Source organism: Capsicum annuum, chromosome 5, assembly GCF_002878395.1.
Source record: "Capsicum annuum cultivar UCD-10X-F1 chromosome 5, UCD10Xv1.1, whole genome shotgun sequence".
NCBI lineage: Eukaryota > Viridiplantae > Streptophyta > Magnoliopsida > Solanales > Solanaceae > Capsicum > Capsicum annuum.
Window position 1 is genome coordinate 220,466,970 of NC_061115.1, and position 19,509 is coordinate 220,486,478.

At 35.7% G+C, this 19,509-nt stretch overlaps 3 protein-coding genes across 3 annotated transcripts; all 3 read left to right on the forward strand.

Moving 5' to 3' along the window:
* On the forward strand, positions 1-7,844 carry LOC107871423 (probable methylenetetrahydrofolate reductase). Its single transcript, XM_016718353.2, has 11 exons — positions 1-614; positions 2,386-2,446; positions 2,867-2,949; positions 3,084-3,257; positions 4,118-4,291; positions 4,365-4,465; positions 4,548-4,659; positions 5,506-5,586; positions 5,664-5,841; positions 6,114-6,448; positions 7,600-7,844. The coding sequence occupies exons 1-11, from the start codon at positions 213-215 to the stop codon at positions 7,681-7,683; spliced, it is 1,785 nt and encodes a 594-aa protein (XP_016573839.1). The 5' UTR covers positions 1-212; the 3' UTR covers positions 7,684-7,844.
* Positions 7,845-9,396: 1,552 nt separating this feature from the next.
* Positions 9,397-13,364, forward strand: LOC107871424 (2-alkenal reductase (NADP(+)-dependent)). Its single transcript, XM_016718354.2, has 5 exons — positions 9,397-9,732; positions 11,348-11,525; positions 11,787-11,953; positions 12,039-12,121; positions 12,783-13,364. Exons 1-5 carry the CDS (start codon positions 9,487-9,489, stop codon positions 13,159-13,161), a joined length of 1,053 nt encoding a protein of 350 aa, XP_016573840.1. The 5' UTR covers positions 9,397-9,486; the 3' UTR covers positions 13,162-13,364.
* A 1,012-nt stretch (positions 13,365-14,376) lies between these two features.
* LOC107871425 lies at positions 14,377-15,565 on the forward strand. Its single transcript, XM_047412865.1, has one exon. The coding sequence runs from the start codon at positions 14,476-14,478 to the stop codon at positions 15,046-15,048; it is 573 nt and encodes a 190-aa protein (XP_047268821.1). The 5' UTR covers positions 14,377-14,475; the 3' UTR covers positions 15,049-15,565.
* Positions 15,566-19,509: the final 3,944 nt, after the last annotated feature.

The window sequence follows — 19,509 nt, forward strand, 5'->3', positions numbered from 1 at the left end:
TTTTTATTTTTATTTTTTTATATGACATTATAAAAAAAAAAAAAAAAAGGTTGTTGGACCCCCCCCCCCCCCCCCCCCCCCCCCCCCCCCAAATGCACCTAACCAACTACCTCAATCTTCTAACTGTATACTTCCTCTCTAACCACTTTCAAGATTCTTGACAAACCCCAAACATCCTCAAATTCATCAAACATTATTCAAGAAAACTAACAATGAAGGTAATTGAGAAAATCCAAGAATCTATCAAAGATGACAAAGTAGTATTCTCCTTTGAATTTTTTCCACCAAAGACAGAAGATGGTGTTGATAATTTATTTGAAAGAATGGAAAGAATGGTATCACATAATCCATCATTTTGTGATATAACATGGGGTGCTGGTGGTTCAACAGCAGATCTAACACTTGAAATTGCAAATAGAATGCAAAATATGGTGTGTGTTGAAACAATGATGCATTTAACTTGTACTAATATGCCTGTTGAGAAGATTGATCATGCTCTTGAAAATATTAAGAGTAATGGTATTCAAAATGTTCTTGCTCTTCGTGGTGATCCTCCTCATGGTCAAGATAAGTTTGTTCAAGTTGAAGGTGGCTTTGCTTGTGCTTTAGATCTGGTAAATTTATCATGCCCCCTTATTCCAAGATTTGATTTTTATGTGTTCAATAAGTTTTGATTAGTGAATTGATTACACATTGTGAAATTTTGGGTTCAAAATTTGATCTTTGTTGAGTTTTGAGTTCTTTGTGTGTATATTGTGTTGATTGGTCGCTCAGTTAATAGTTATTATATCAGAAAGTCGGTTTTTTGGTTAAAGAAATGGAATCAAGAAGAAGGGTGAGAACTATTAGTTTCTTCTAGTTGAATGTGTCTTTGCTTGTGCTTTAGATCTGGTAATTTTCCCTGCCCCCTATTACAAGATTTGATTTTTATGGGTTCAATAAGTTTTGATTAGTAATTGATTACACACTGTGAAATGTTGGGTTCAAAGTTTGATCTTTGTTGAGTTTTGAGTACTTTGTGTGTATATATATTTTGTTGATTGGTCACTCAGTTCCTTTGTCTTGAGCTGGGGTCTTTCGGAAACAGCCTCTATACTTCTTTAGAGGTAGTGGTATGGAATGCGTACATTCTACCCTCCCCAGACCCCACGATGTGGGAATATACTGGGTTTGTTGTTGTTGTTGTTGTTGATCACTCAGTTCATAGTTATTATCTCAGAAAGTCGGTTTTTTGGTTAAAGAAATGGAATCAAGAATTGAGAACTATTAGTTTGTTCAAGTTGAAGGTGGTTTTGCTTGTGCTTTAGATCTGGTAAATTTATTGTGTCCCCTTATTCCAAGATTTGATTTTTATGGGTTGAATATGTTTTGATTGCCGAATACATTGCCCTTTTTGAAACGGTGGGTTCAAAATTTGATCTTTGTACACGTATATCTATATTTTGTGTTGTTCCTAAGGGTGTGGTCTAGTGGTTAATGAAGTGGATTGAGAACCGTGAGGTTTTAGGTTCAAATCCCAATGGAGACAAAAGAACATTAGGTGATTTCTTCCTGTTGCTGGTGGTGGGAGGTGGCACGTATTCCGTAGAATTAGTTGATTTTGATTGATCTGACATGTTGTGATTGCTGAATCCATTACACATTTTGAAATGTAGGGTTCAAAATTTGATCTTCGTACGTATATATATCTATATTTCGTGTTGCACCTAAGGGTGTGACCTAGTGGTCAATGATGTGCGTTGAGAATCATGAGGTCTCTCAACAGACAAAAAAGAACATTAGGTGATTTATTGCCATATGTGTTAGCCTTGGTGGACTCTAGCACCAATTGTTGGTGCTAGGTGGCAGGTATCCCGGTGGAATTTGCTTAGGTATCAAAAAAAATCTATATTTCATGTCGAGAATGTCGGGTTCAGTTGGACACATTGATGATTCAACTGAAGGCATTGCTTCTAGTTTGAAGCATGTATACATATGGGAGAAAAAAATTGAACTTTATATATACTTATGTTGGATCAAGATAAGTTTGTTCAAGTTGAAGGGCTTTTTGCTTGCGTTTTAGATCTGGTAATTCCTCGTGTCCTGTCTATGATTCAAGATTCAATTTTGATTAGTACCCATTACACATTGAACCCATTGATGATAATATGCTCCACCTGCAAATGTGTGCAGCGGTTTTGAGTGAATATGAAAAAAAATGCAAACTTGACGTATATGGTTGTCGCGTTCTCTCTCAGCTCATTGAATACAAATCCTGAATCTGGCTTAGGTTCATTATTTATAGTCTTTGATCTGTGATCTGATTGATTAGTCTCATACGGTAATTCTTCTACTTCTGCTATAACAGTTGTGTTATAATTTGATTGCATTTGTTTTCCTTTGCAGGTAAAGCACATGAGGGCCAAGTACGGCGACTACTTTGGGATAACTGTTGCGGGTTACCCAGGTTAGTTACCAATCTCTTGGGATTTTCGGTGTATTTAACTACTTCGTTTGTTTCAATTTCTATGATACTCTTTCCATTTCAGAACGTCTCAAGATGGTTCATACTAGTATTATACTTTCAAGAATCCAAATTCATTACTCGATTCAAGATTTGAACTTTGATGAATTCATTAAACTATTCAATAATTCAAATTTGACGTTTCCTCTATCAAACGAACTTTGAACCATTATCTTAGTATTTTCTTTCACTATAGCTGATATATGATACAAGTCATGTTTTAAACCCGTGTCCGGTTAAATACTAGCACATTAAATGAAACCGAAGAAGTATAAAGTAAAATTTGTCCATTTTGGTTGCTTATTTTGTTTCTGCGGTATGATCTTCATCTATACTAATATTGACTATGTTACTGTTTCTCAGAGGCACATCCCGATGTTATACCTGCTAATGGACTAGCTACACCAGAGGCATATGAAAAGGACCTTGCCTATCTCAAACAAAAGGTAGATATTTAGCATTACGTTTCGCCCTCGGGTGAATAGTATATATGTCATATTGATCTGCCATGAAGAAGAAAAGGAAGCGATCTTGTTCCGTTTGTAAGTTTTTGACACTTGCGGGAACTTGTACTCTTCAGGTTGATGCTGGAGCTGATCTCATTGTAACTCAACTCTTCTATGATACTGATAATTTCCTCAAGTTCGTCAACGATTGTCGTCAAATTGGGATAACTTGTCCCATTGTTCCAGGAATCATGCCCATCAACAACTATAAGGGCTTCTTACGCATGACTGGATTTTGCAAAACTAAGGTATTCCCTTATTTTAGAGTACGGTCCGTTCTTAGTCTCGAATTTTGTGTCTGCATGTCGGGTCAAATGTTGCCTTCTGCGTATTGCCATGCACGATAACTCCAAAAACTTGGAAATGTGATTTTACAAAATATTTTGTCAGGTGAACCAGAAAAAAATGAGATCGTCAATCTATCCTCGTCTAATAATCCTAACTATTTGTTTGTTTTTGTTGAACGAATTCCTTGAACAAAACTCTCTTTGCTTGTCTTCTTTCAATTAACCACAATATTCTGCATATCTAAGTTGCTCGGAGTCTTAAAAAATGTCTACGGGTGTGTGTCAGATCCTCCAAAAATAGTGTATTTTTGAAGGATCCGACATGGGTGCGGCAACATTTTTGGAGAGTCCGCGCAACTTAGCTGCATAATGCAATCTCTATCCATTGCGTCACTTTAGCCTCGTCAGTCAGCCTTCTTAACCACCCTGTATGACATTGGCACAGTTCTGATTTACAACTATATTCGTCGTTCCACATTTCAACCTCAAAACATGAGCTACTTAATTTGTACCATCGCATGCTGGTGAAGATGATTAGTCAAGTGCTGCATAGACATGCTAACTGGAAGCTCAATTTGGTTCAAACAAATGTTTTAGATCCAGCATTTTTCTGGTTGATGTTTCTTATAACCAAATGCTCAAGTTCAGTTCGGTATTCATTTTATTCTGTATATACTCGGTGATGCTTTTGTGAGCCGTTTTGTATTTTATGTTCAGTAAAAAAGATGTCTTCGGATAGAACACAGTTTGATTGTCCAAGATGTTTAGCTGATCCTGCAATTCATACACTCAATTTTTTCCCTTTCTGAATGACATTATAGATCCCGGCAGAGATTACAGCTGCCTTGGAACCTATTAAGGATAACGAAGAGGCTGTCAAAGCATATGGAATTCACCTCGGAACTGAAATGTGCAAGAAGATTATGGCCAGTGGCATTAAGACTTTGCATCTTTATACATTAAACATGGAGAAATCCGCACTCGCCATTTTGATGGTTAATTCTCTTACCTTGTAATTACTGCTTTAAAATATGAGCGTAAATTTTGCTTACATTAGTGAGTTTGCAGAATCTTGGTTTTATAGAAGAGTCTAAAATTTCAAGGCCATTGCCTTGGAGACGTCCTACAAATGTTTTCCGTGTTAAAGAAGATGTTCGTCCTATATTCTGGTATGTAGAGATACAAACCAACGTCAAAATATTTCTCCCTGTTGTGATTAACAGCTGATCTTTCATTTACAATTGACGGCAGGGCAAACCGTCCAAAGAGCTACATCTCAAGGACCATTGGTTGGGATGAGTTTCCACATGGTAGATGGAGCAATGCTCAAAATCCGTCCTATGGAGCACTTAGTGATTATCAGGTGATTGCTGCTGATCGAGATCATATTTTTTCAGTGTTTAATGGCCTTAACAATTTGAATAAAAAAAAGGGCTGCCCGGTGCACTAAAGCTACCGCTATGCAGGGTGTCCGGGGAAGAGCCCCACCACAAGGGTGTATCGTACGCAGCCTTACCTTGCATTTCTGCCAGAGACTGTTTCCAAGGCTTGAACCCGTGACCTCCTGGTCACATGACAGCAACTTTACCAGTTTCTCCAAGGCTCCCCTTCATCTTAACAAGTTGAATAATTTCCTAAAAGTAGAGTGGGATACCATCCACTCCTAAGAAATCAATATGTATCGTTTTAAGTTATATTGTGATAACGAGGGTAAGGATTTGTTTGGGTGTAGACGAGAAAGGAGTTTGTTATTCTGCTTTACTTGTGGAGCTGTAACCTTGATTGAAGCTAACGTAGGTCAAAGTAATATAACTATTTGAGTGAAGTCCCATGAACTGTCTGTTTCTCGGGCTGATAGGTCTAATTACGTATCCAATACTTGAATGCTCAATGTTGATCGCTATTATACAGTTGGTTCTCATCTTTTGCGACAACAAGTGTAATAAAAGCATCTATCGACAAAAGGATCACCCTAAAATAATCATCTCGTGGCTATTGCATGCGTACTTTTATTCCCACACAGCGTTTCCTTTCATCACCAGTCCTAGATAACTTTGCCCGAAATTACTCGGATGTGCTAATTTCGTTACACTAAAACAAAATAAGTTCTTGATCGAAAGATGGAGGTCACCAACGTTGTGCATTTGGTTTAGAATGTTCTAGTTACCTTTGTTATCTCTGATATAACTGCCTTGTCACTCTCCAACAGTTCATGCGGGCACGTTCACGTGATAAGAAACTTCAAGAGGAATGGGCTGTTGCTCTCAATAGCGTGGAAGACATCTATGAGGTATGGTTTCGTTACACTTCACTTACCGTCAAAACTCGCCTCGTTTCCAAGTCCTTACGGAATTTTCACATTATCAGAGATTTATGAACTACTGTCTCGGGAAGCTGAGAAGTTGTCCGTGGTCTGAGTTAGATGGGCTTCAGGCAGAGACAAAGATCATCGATGAGCACTTGAGTAATATAAACACGAAAGGTTTCTTGACTATTAACAGCCAACCAGCAGTTAACGGTGCAAAATCTGATGCTCCTTTAGTTGGTAAGTTAACGGAAGGAAGATTAAATTGCTTCTTTTAATTTCAAATAACTTCTTTCTAGCGTTGTCAAAGGCGCACTTAAAGCCCTGAAGCGAGTCTCAAAATGCGTTGAGCGTTTAGCCTCGCTTAATAGGTGCTTCAGTTTCATCATCAAGGTTCTGAGACATACTTTCCCGAGCCAATGAGTGACACTAAACAATTGATATTTCACCTTAGTGCTTTTTTTTCATTTTTTGGTTTTGATAACGCGTCTTCTTTTGCCCTCTTTTTGCAGGATGGGGTGGTCCTGGTGGATACGTTTATCAGAAGGCGTACTTAGAGTTCTTTTGCTCGCGCGAGAAGTTGACTACTGTTGTCGAGAAATGCAAGGCTTTCCCTTTCCTTACATACATGGCAGTGAACAAGCAAGGGAACTTCATTTCCAACATCCACCAAATCGATGTCAATGCAGTTACATGGGGCGTCTTCCCAGCTAAGGAGATTGTACAACCAACCATCGTTGATCCTGTAAGCTTCATGGTGTGGAAAGACGAGGCATTTGAAATCTGGTCGAGAGGTTGGGCTCAATTATACCCCGAGAATGATCCATCAAGAAAATTGCTCGAACAGGTACACACGCTTCGTTAGTTCCTCTCTATCTTGATAAAAAACCGAGTCCCTTCACCATTCGTCCTAGTTTCTGTTGTATGTTTTCTGAGTTAATTTCACGGATGGTCATCCACGTTTCAGTTCATTGCATCAAAGCGATAAAACTAATAACGGAGAAATAACTCGACTATGCATATATACAACAACAAAAACAACAAACCCAGTGTATTCCTCCAAAGTGGGGCTCGGGGTGGGTAAAGTGTATGCAGTTCATACCACTACCTCAGATGAAGTAGAGAGGCTGTTTCCTGTTTACAATAAACCCCCGTCTCAGGAAAAGATAACAGTATAACCAACGAACAAACAGAAAACGCAACAACACACAACAAAAATGGGATAACACACTGCTAGATAATAATGAAAACAAGGCACCCCCAAGGTAATACTATAAACTCTCAATTCGAAATTGAAGACGAACACCGAAACATCACGAACAAGAAACTACATGCATAGATACAAACAAAAACACTCTTACCTACTATTAGGGACGAACTCCTACCCACAAATCCTCTACCGTAATCCGCATCCTCCATACCTTCCTATCAAGAGTCATGTCCTCCATAAGTTGTAACTGCTCCATATCATGTCTAATTACCTCCCTCCAATATTTCTTCAATTTACCTCTACCCCACTAAAAACCATCCATAGTCAGCCTCTCACACCTCCAAACTGATGCGCATCCGTGCCCCTCCTCATCACATGCCCGAACCATCTCAATCTCACGTCCGCATCTTGTCCTCTACCGAATCCACTCCCACCTTCTCCCGATTAATCTCATTTCTAACCCTATCGCTCCTGGTAAGTCCACACATCCATTGCAACATCCTCATCTCCACCACCTTCAACTTTTGAATGTGTGAGTTCTTAACTGGCCAACACTCCACCCCATACAACATAGCCAGTCAGACTGCCACTCTGTAGAACTCAAGAGGCATCTCTTATCACACAAGACCCCCAACTATGCATATACATCACTAGAAAATCAACAAATGCTGGAAACTACGACTTTTCCCTTTACAAAAACTTGTTCTACGATGATCATCCGTGAAATTACCCCTTATTTTTGCTCGCGATCGCTACTAATAAAACGGAAAATTCATTTCGTTTTACAGGTTCAAAACAGTTACTTCTTGGTGAGCCTCGTCGATAACGATTACATCAATGGTGATTTGTTTGCCATCTTCAAGGATATTTGAATTTAGCAGCTATACAATGAAGTTTCTTATTTGAGTTTTGAGTAGAAATTTTGTGATTTATTGTTGTTCTTTTATGATCATGTAACATGAATAATACAATGGTGTATCTGTTCTCTTCAACTTTTTTGTGAACTTCAATTTTAATATACCTTACTCCTCAATTTTTGGCAATTTTATTAGCATTTGTATTACAATTTTTAGAGATACGCATCGAGTATCTCCTCGAACTATGGCCAAAGTTTCTACGACACACTCCAACGTTACAGGGGTTTTATAACCCTCCGAACTCAATTTTACTGTATTATTGTCACCCTTTTGTGCTGATATGACACCTTTATTACATAAAAATGGGGTCCACATCAAAGGTCAGGGGCGGAGCTACCCTTTATATCCTTCGGCGAAAAATTATACTATATTTACATGGTTAAAATTATTTTTTATGTATATATAGTCAATGTTGAACCTCCTTCGGTTAGTTCGTATGATCACTTGTGAACCCCCTTATTGAAAATCCTGGCTTCGCCACTGTCAAAGGTGCTACGTCAGCTAAAAAGGTTGACAAAAGTTGTCACGTCAGCTAAAAGGACTGACGAAAATACGCTAAAATTTAGTTTAGGAGGGTAACAAAACTCCTGTGAAGTTGGAGTGTGTCGTAGAAAATTTGGTCATAGTTTAAGGGTATACTAGATGATTGATAAAAATTATTTACTAGCTTATTCATATCCTCGTTCTCGCTTGTAAATATTTTATAACATATAAGAATACTCAATTACTATATATATATATATATATGTTGATGAGTGGAAGGACAACTAAATATATATTAAAAAAATTTATGTTGGAAAAAAAAAACATTGTAAATTTATATATGTAATGAGAAAAAGATAGCCATATAATTTTTTATGTGTAGCCCGGAAGCATCGTTTGCTCTTTGGTTTTTAATAATTGCTATTTGTGCTTTATTGCCTTAAAAGGAAAAAAAAAAAAGTAAATATTTTTAGGGGCCTACAAAAATATTAAAATAAATTTTTGTTGATTAAAATAAAATATTTTAAGTACAAGAAATTGTACTTTCTAGATATAGAGTGAAATATCTAGTACCGTGAGCTATGATACATTTCAATCTCATGGGGCATTTTATTACTGCGAATTACATTTAGCGTAATTTTATCAATTTTTTTTAGCTGGCGTGACCTTTTTTGTAGATTTTTTAGCTAATGTGGGCCCTATTTTATGTAATAAAGGAGTCACTTCAGCACAAAAGGATGACAAAAATACGCTAAAATTGAGTTCAAGGGTGTTGTAATAGGACCCTATGAAATTGGAGTGTGTCGTAGCAACTTTGATCATAATTTGGAAGATGCTTATGTCCAGAAATAACACCCCTACCCAAAAAAAAAAAAAAATATAACTCGAAAAGTGTAATAAATACATCCTTCAGTAATGACGTGTATTATTCAATGTAGAGAACGCTACTCTCAGAAATGACTCCTGCATTGCATTAATATAAATTTAATCGAACCCTTAAACAGAAAACGCTGAACTAAGAAATGTATCTTGCAATGCGTGAATTTAAATTTAATTGGGCCAAATATAGTGTACCAACACAAAAAAAGAAAAAAAAAAAAAATACTTACTACGTGCTACATTTTGTACCATTCAATGTACACACACAAAAATACAATAATTGGGTAGTTAGGTAGGTACCTAATATTAGCAATAACTACACACTTCATCTAAAAATTGTTTTGAATCTTGAATAAAATTACAATTTTTTTTTTTTTTTAATCTGCATAGGAAAAAATGGAGAACCAAGTACTAGGAAAAACAGTTGAGAACAAACAAATAATATTCAAAAGTTACATTGAAGGAATTCCAAAAGAAACTGATATGGAGTTGAAAATTGTAAAAGAATTGAATCTTGAAAAAGTTTCAAAAGGTTCAAATGGATTATTGGTGAAGAATTTGTATTTATCTTGTGATCCTTTTATGCGTGGACGAATGCGCGATTTTACCGGCTCTTACCTCCCTCCTTTTGTTCCAGGTGAGGTAAGTAACGCGCTAAGGATTTAAGTTATATACACTGACAGTTAGAATTATTTTTTTTTTGGTTGAAGTGTAGTTTTACTTGTTGTAGCAAATGTTGGTTGCCTTGTTTTCTGTGTGTTATTGGTTTTTTACTTTTTTTTATGGACGATTAACTGTAGTTATCTTTTCACCGCGACATGATAGTCAAGCTGAATTGTTATTGTTGCCTACTGAACTAAGGATTTAAGTTATATACACTGACATCGGTAAGCGTTTAGTCAATTGTAGTTTTACTTGTTATAGCAAATGTTGCTTGCCTCGTTTTCAGTGTTATTGGTTTTTTACTTTTCTTATAGACGGTTAACTGTAGTTATCTTTTCACCGCGATATGATAGTCAAGCCGAATTGTTATTGTTGTGAACTAAGGATTTAACTTATATACACTGACATCGGTAGGTTTTTAGTTAAATGTAGTTTTACTTGTTATAGCAAATGTTGGTTGCCTCGTTTTTTGTGTTATTGGTTTTTTACTTTTTTATGGACGGTTAACTGTAGTTATCTTTTCACCACGCTGTACTAAGGAATTAACTTATATACTGATATGCCTATTGTTATTCTAGGCTCTTGAATGTCTAGGAATGCTGAAATTAGCGTAATCTTAGTATTACGTACTGTATAAATGAATTTCGTTCATGTCTTAGGTTGTATTTTAAGGTGTTAGCATTTTCGTAGTGGTTGTTTTCAGAATTCTTGTTGTAATATCAGTGTATTTCGTGTAAAACATCAGTATTTGTTCCTTTATTTACTGGTTTTCGCGGAAAGTTTATCATATACGCTGATATTGTGAAGTTTTTTAGAGTTTAAAGTGTAGTTTTACTTGTTATAGCAAATGTTGCGCGGTGTCTCAGTACTTCAATCGCGAACTATACTTCTAGCTATCACAATATGCAACAACTTGCACCTACAATTCATCTTGTTTCCAGCCATTTTTTCGCATGAATCTTTATGTTGCCGCTGACATGGACCTCCTGAATGACATGCTGCACAATGCTATCCTCTGAAAAACTCATATTCCTTTCGCTCCATAAGCTATACGCGGCCGCTGCTAGAGTAATCGTATAGACCTCAGCGTTGGTGCCTTCTTCCCTTGGCGTGACTGATTATCCTCTGTAGGCTCATCATCGCTATCTCTGGGATTCCTTTGTATAGTACCCCTTGCCATTTAAGTAGTTTCAGCCAGACTCGTCCTGTTCATAAAGCGGGCATACAGTGCTTGTAGTTTAGTATGAGCACGAAGATTCATTTTGGCAAGCGGCCTAAGTTGTTACAAATTATTCTTCTCCGGTCAAACGTTTGGAAGGTACCTCTAAGCTTAAATCGCGTACTTTTGGGGCTTCAGTATCCTTTGAACGCAATCCATGATGCTTGCTTAGGAATATCAACGAAGAAGTCCCTATCGCGTCCCATAGTAACAGCGAATTCCACCTCACCGACAACTTAGTCTTTCTCCCGACTTGGATTGCATAGTAGTTTGATCGCAGCTGCTATAGTAGTACAGAGAGATCACATTGTTTTGTATTTCGTCTTGGCCATAAGTTTAGTGTAACAAAACTTATCCTATATATGTTTTGAAAAGGTGATTGAAGGATTTGGCGTATCAAAAGTTTTAGACTCGGATAATCCAGACTTCAAGCCAGGCGATATAATCTCAGGTTTCACCGGTTGGGAAGAATACAGCTTAGTATACAATACCGATCAGATGAGGAAAGTTCAGGCCGATGATATGCCTTTGTCTTATCATGTCGGTCTTCTTGGTACGCTTCATCTTGACCATTTTTGTTTTCGCCTCTTTAGTATCATATTTCCTTGTTGGAGTTTCCATATGCCCATCCCTCTATCCTCGCACACTTAATACCAGGCTTAGTTCGCATCGCACAAGGCTCAAACCTGTGACCTAAGTCGCAAGTTCATCAACTTTGGCCACTTGAAATAAGCCCCGGGGGTAAAAAGAACAGGATCATTCGATAGCTTTTGCTCCCTATTGTTATCTAAATGAATGTGGACTTTTTATTCAGGCATGCCAGGTTTTACAGCGTATGCTGGATTTTACGAGGTTTGCAAACCTAAAAGAGGGGACTATGTTCTCGTTTCTGCTGCCTCAGGAGCCGTTGGTCAGCTTGTTGGCCAACTCGCGAAGTTATATGGATGCTACGTTGTAGGAAGTGCCGGAACAAAACAAAAAGTAAGTCTGTTTCGACAGACTGTAAAATATCTGCAAAACTACATTGCTGTTTATGTTACTGACTGCGACTTCAACGTATCATCAGGTTGATATACTGAAGGATAGACTCGGATTCGATGGAGCATTCAACTACAAGGAAGAAGCGGACCTTGATAAAGCTCTCCGAAGGTTAGAAAAATGTCTAAACGAACTTCTGCAACTGTTGGAAAGACAGAAAGTAGAATAAACTTACAGCCAAACGTGGATCCAGGGCCGGTTCTGTGGGTTCAAATGAATTCATTGTTTTCTTGATCGAAGTATACATATGACAAACAAAAAGTCGAAGATCACACTCATTCTGAACTCACTGGCTCTAGATCGCGGATATGCCTGCTTCTGCATAGAGCACGATAAAATGAATTAGTCTATTTTCGTAGAAACAACCTACTCTACTAGCTCTTATTTTCACTTTGTTCATTGTTTTCTTATCAAATTATACATTGACCAACAAAAAGTTAAAACTATACATATAATAAGATCACACTCGTTCTGAACTCACTGGCTCTAAATCCTGGATTTGTTTCTGTGTATGCTTAGAGCACGATAAAGATGAATATAGTCTATTTTCATAGTAACACTCGTTCTGAACTCACTGGCTCTTTCCGCGTCTGCTTAGAGCACGATAAAGATGAATATAGTCCATTTTCATAGCAACACGTGTTCTGAACTCACTGGCTCTAAATCCTGGATTTGTTTCTGCATCTGCTTAGAGCAAGATAAAGATGAATATAGTCCATTTTCATAGTAACAATCAAATGTACTAACACTTATTTTTCACTTTGTTCGATAGACATTTCCCCGAGGGGATTGACATTTACTTTGACAACGTTGGTGGATCCATGCTAGACGCAGCATTGCTCAACATGAAGATTCATGGCCGAATTGCCCTATGCGGAATGGTATCACAGCAAAGCCTTTCAAATCCACAAGGGATACACAACTTGTTACAGCTCATCACAAAGCGCGTTAAGATGCAAGGCTTCCTCCAGAGCGATTATCTACATCTATTCCCGCGCTTTCTTGAAGACATTACTAGCTTGTACAAGCAGGGAAAGATAACGTACTTAGAAGACATGAACGAAGGCCTTGAGAGCGCTCCGGCTGCCTTAGTTGGACTGTTTTCTGGACAGAATACCGGTAAAAAGGTCATCCGCGTTGCTCACCATTGATCTTACTCGGATCCCCTCGGGTTTTTTTTCTAGAGACACACAGATCTTATCGCTACCTCGGAGTCTATAATGACAAGAACCAGGTTCTTTTGCATAAAGAACAAGGCCTATGTAGACCAGTTGTAAACTGATAAGACAATGAACACTGATCTAATATTATCAAATTAAACATTCAATAAGAAACACCGGACATTGACATGACACATAAATTTTGAAGGCATCTAGATGATCATTTTGTAAGTTGAAGTGTTCGACTGACACAGTGCAGACGAGTTCAGGTGTCTAGATCGATCAGCACTCTCAAAGTTGGAGTGCTACCTTGCCAGCTTAGGTCGATTTGAGTGTTTGTTTATGTATTATGTCTAAACTAAAACAAAGATCTCAAGTTCGAATCTTAACGTAAACTAAAACACTATGTGATTTATTTATTTATTTTAGATAAGCATCCATTATCCTCTCGAATTATGGCCAAATTAGCTACGACACGCTTCAACTTTACATCGGTTCTATTACCCCTTAGCTCAATTTTAGTGCAATTTTGACACCCTTTTGTGCTGACGTGACACTTTTTTTTACATAAAATGGGGTCCACATCAAAGGTTCCACATCAGCTAAAAAGGTTAATAAAAGGTGATATATCAACACAAAAGGGTGACAAAAATACGCTAAAATTGAGTTTAGGTTGACAAAAGGTGCCACATCAGCACAAAAGGGTGACAAAAATACGCTAAAATTGATTTCAGATTGACAAAAGATGCCACATTAGCACAAAAGTAGGACAAAAATACGCTAAAATTGAGTTCAGGTTGACAAAAGGTGCCACATCAGCATAAAAGAGTGACAAAAAATACGCTAAAATTGAGTTCAGGAGGTAATAGAGCCCCCGTGAAATCGGAGTATGTCGTAGCAAATTTGATTATAGTTTAGGGGTACTAGATGATTAATTCAACTCTTTTTTTTCCTTGTTCGTCCAAGTTTCGATGGATAAAGTAAATCACTACTTCTGCATGCGACACTTAATAAGTACCCATAAAATTAATCGAAATACACACAAGCTAATACGAACATCTCATCAAAATAAAGTGCATGCATGTGGATCCTACATAGTCAAATAGCCGTTACACCTCCAAATATTTTGTATTTTTTTCCCTCTTATTCCCAACGTTCTTATTCTCAATCAACCTCAAAATTTAAAAATATAACCGTTAAACATCTACATATACAAAATTCATCTATAATACTCCTTACTTCACTTACCAAAATCTCCAAAAAAAATCCAAAAAAAAACACAAAATTTATTCAAAGAATCATCAAATGGGGTTGAACAACTTCTACTCAGATTCAACTGAACATCATCACACACACACACACAAAATCTTCCTTTTTGTTAACTACATTCTTCTTGGTGCATCTTCTAGTTGCATTTTCTTGACTCTTTCCCTACGTTTAATCCCTTCCCTCTGTGGATTCTTCTTCATCCTCCTCCACGTATTCACTATATGTGGCGCAGTCTTTGGCTGCGCCACAGTGTCAGCACCTCATGCAGGTGCTGACAGCAAGTGGTACGGAGCACGTATGGTGTCGTCCGTACTCACAGCAATATTCCAAGGCTCAGTTTTCGTGCTGATCTTCACGAAAACTGGGGATTTCCTAGGGAATTTGAAGTCTTATGTGAGGGAAGAAGATGGTGTTGTGATTTTAAGATTGGCTGGTGGATTATGTGCTTTGATTTTTTGTCTTGAATGGGTTGTACTTACACTTGCATTTTTCTTGAAATACTATGCTTATGCTGAGGGAAATAATGGAAATGTCGCCATGAAGAATAGAGGTAAAGGTGAAGATAATGATGAAGATATCAAGAATTGGCCATGGCCTTTTCAAGTCTAAGTGAAAGAAATAGTGACTATATTTGCAAATTTAAGTAAAAGAATTTATTGGCTACTTTTGCAAATGTAAACTTCTATTTGTTAATTCATTTATTTATTTGGTTTGTTGATGTAATTTGATTCCACTATATCAATATGTGTACTTTGTATAATGAGGAAATTGAAATTATGCAACATTTTACTACTAGTGTTATGGGTTGATATTTAGAACCGGAGACAGAATTTGATGCTTATGGATTCAGGATTTAGCCTTTAAATTACATATTAAGTGAAGTTTCTACGATAAATACAAAGTTAGCATCAGAGTTATTGGCTTATGTTGAAGGAAATAATGGAAATATTGCAATGAAGAAAAGAGGTAAAGTTCAAAATGAGGAAGATATCAAGAATTGGCCGTGGCCTTTTCAAGTCTAAGTGAAAGAAATATTGGCTATATTTGCAAATCTAAGTAAAAGAACTACTGGCTACTTTTGCAAATGTAAACTTCTATTTGTTAATTCATTGATTTATTTGGTTTGATTATGTAATAGATATTATGAAATATTTTACTACTAGTGTTATGAGTTGATATTTAGAACCGGGGCAGAATTTGACGCTTATGGATTCTTCTTTTTCAAAAGGTAATGGTTTATACACGAAGTTCCTTTTTGATTGAAAAAGTTGAATTAATGACAGAAATTCATTTTACTCCACCTATATTGTTTGAGTATTTTATGACAACGGAAATCTGCAACTAGCTTCTTTTTGTGCATGTGGGCATCTCCAAGCTCGTAATAGTAATCAAATCGAGCCCCGCGCCCCATCACTTCATACATTCCCATATCATTCCCCAAACCTAATCTCTAATATCGGTTGTTGCTCGTAAGGATAAGCAAACTAAGACCCGCACCCTATAACTCTACAACATCTCCATACTCATCCCACTGAACTTGGGCTCAGTTACTCTTACATGGTGTGATATTGTTTGGTTTGGTTCATGCCTATACGTTTTTTTTTAAAAGACCTCACACCCAGGGGCGGATCCAGGATTTTCAGTGAGGGGGTTTGGTTGTACATTTACGGACTAGTCGAAGGGGGTTCAACCTGGACCCTATGTAGATCTGCCACTGCTCACACCATTAAAAGATTTTACATCTGAAAAAACATTATTTTTACAAAAATTATTTTTCTAAAAAATATATTATCTAAAATTTTAATCAATCAAACATGATTTTTTTAAAAAAAATATTTTCCTCCATTCCAAACACACCTTACATATGGATTAGATTTTTGTAACCCAAAAAATTCATTGGTGAATTGGATTCTTTTGGATGCACACCAAATTGGGTAGCCAATGCTTCCTTTTATAGGTGTACATGTGTAAAGAAAAATATTCTTGTACAACATGACAATTTCATGTTATTTCTCCTTCACATAATCATAAAAAAATAATTCACATGAGATTTTCTTTTTATATTTTGTCTTGACTTCTTTATTTTCGTCATCAAAGATAAAATTTGCATACACATAAACAAATTTAAAATGGAGCGTAATTTTGGAGGATTTAGAAGGAGGCGTGGTGTTCGCCCAAACCCCATTGATAAAAGAATATATTGTAAACATAAGGTATTATTTTTAGGAAAAATGCTTTGTTTTCACTTTGAACTATACACAAAAATATTGAGACACACCCCAACTTTAGGAGGGCCCTATTACCCCTGGACTAATTAAAACCATATTTTTGACAATCTTAGTGCCTATGTGACACATACGTGGCACATACGCACTGAAGATCCACGTAGGCATACGTATGTGCCACGTAGGCACTAGGGTTGTCAAAAATATAGTTTTAATTAGTCCAGAGTGGTAATAGGACCTCCTAAAGTTTGGATGTGTCTCAGCAATTTCGTGTATAGTTCAGAGTGTAAACTGAGCAGTTTATCTTATTTTTATTTGTAGTGTGTCTATATAGATTTTGAATCACCTAAACACACAACTAGAAATTCACTCACTCATCTAGGGGGTCCAAAATTCACGTTCAGGCTTCAAGTTCAAATTTCAAGCACTATATATATTTTGTTAATGCTCGATTCGCTATTATATATACACACTACCCTCCTCAGATTCCATTCGTGGAATTATATTTTGTTGTTATTGGTTGTAATTGGAAACTTCTATCATTTTTATTCTTTGCTTCTTTTCTCTCACTTGCCTTTTTGAGTCATCACATGGCTATGATGCCTTGTTCCCCAATAGCAATTTTGTTGTTTTGATTTCTTATTCAGTGTTTTGATATCTCTATTAAAATTTGATTAATTTGAATTCATGTTATGAATACACTCTAAATGTCGCTTATGAAATTATAATTCGATTAATTTGAATTCATGTTATGAATACATTCTCTAAATGTCGCTTATGGAATTATAATAGATATATTTTTATATAATAAATTTGTTAAGACTATATTGTTGGAATATTGAGGTGTTGTGTAAGAAGCTCTAATGATATAGAGTAAACCCCGTGAACTGTGATCAAATTTGTTACGACACACTTCAACTTTGGTCCTATTATTCCCCTGAACTAAATATTAGCATATTTTCGTCAATCTTTCTAACTGACGTAGCATCTATTATTAACTTTTTTATCTGACATTACACCTTTTGATTAGGAGAATCATATAGTCTACCTTACAAATTACAACATTGGAGGCTGTAAAAGTAAAAAAAGATATATATATATATATATATATATATATAGTGAATATCTTTACCCTCCCTTTTCCAATACCTTTAAAAATTGCCTTTATTAAAGATAGAAAAGATAGGAATTATGTTGAACTCCCTTCCTTCCTTTTTATTTGTTTTATTTGAATTGTGTTTATATTCCTAAATATTTACTTTTTTAATCTTTCAAGAATAATTTGAATAAAATCATCATATTCTGCCCTTGTTCAATAAAAGTGATCATTATTAATTTAAAAAAGAATATGTTTATAAAATTATTCTTAATTTTATAGAAGCAGCACATTTATTAACAGATGTGTCCAATTCAAATGGAGTAAATAAATAAATAAAAGAAATCATGAGGCAATGGAAGATTCAATTGTCATTTTCAAATTAGAATTTTTTATCCAAGAATATTTCATCTGCTGGTCCACTTAGACATGATCACTTGGCCATTAAAAAAACAAAATTGTAACCCCCCATCCCCAAAAAATAAAAAATAAAAAAACTCAAAAGGTTATATAAAGATTTTATAAAAAGCATATTCATTCATAATATCACTATGTCTTTTATCAAGTCATGACAAATGACCAGTAAAGCATTTACTAACCCTCTGAACTATTATCAAATTTTCTAATATATATTTTAGTTTCACTGGAGTTTTATTATCTTATTAAACTAAAATTTGGCATATTTTTATCTTTTTTTTAGTTTATGTGGCATTATTTATCAACATTTTTAACTGACGTGGCACCTTTAATGTGGATCTCATTTTATGTAATAAAGGTGTCACGATAACAAAAAAAGGTGATAAAAATACATTAAAATTGAGTTCAGGGAGTAATAGGATCTTTGTGAAACTAGTGTGTGTCGTAGAAACTTTGTTCACAGTTCAGGGGCACTGAATTAATGATTATCTCACTAATTACTCTACAATAATGTTGTCTAATTTCATAAGTGAAATGTGGAGAGGATAGAATGTACACATACTCACCGATATCTCATAAAGATAGAATAATTATTTTCGATAGACGCTTTTTGTTTATATATATAAGAAAGAACCTTTGTTTGCCAGGTAAGACCAAGTTTAAGCGTCTGTTTATGTATTATTTTTTTAAAAAAAATAAATTAATCTTAAAATATTAAGTTGATCTAATTTGACTTATCTTTCAAGCTGATCAAATTAATTCTCCAAAAATAAAAAACATCACATAAATTAAATCAGAGGGATTATATATCATGAAAACACCACCCATATCTTATCATCTGTTTCTATAAGGTGACAAAATATAGTGTATTTATTGTCTGAAATAGCAATAACTTAGCATCTACAACTAAGCATATGTATCTATTTGTTGGATTCTTGTAAATGATTTTATTTTTAATTTTTACATATATTTTTTAAAAAATATTTAATTAAGCATGTAAGTTAAAAATATGTAAAGTAGTAAAATTCTCCTTTTACCTTTAGCTAGGAGCTTCTTTTCCTTCTATCCAGCTTTATGAAAACAACATTCGATTTGCATGTCTTAAGTAAATAGTTAGTGTTTTTTCTGAGTCAGGATCAAACTTTTCTTTTAATTTAATCGAGTCGTTATGAAAAATCATTTTATTAAGAATAAATGAGAATGCTAAAATTAAATAATTTTTCTGAGATATGGAAAAGTATCATCACGCATAAATTGAGATGAAGGAAGTAATTATATATGAAACAAGGTGTTATTCTCCAAAAGTTGGGAGAATTTTATTATGATCATTCA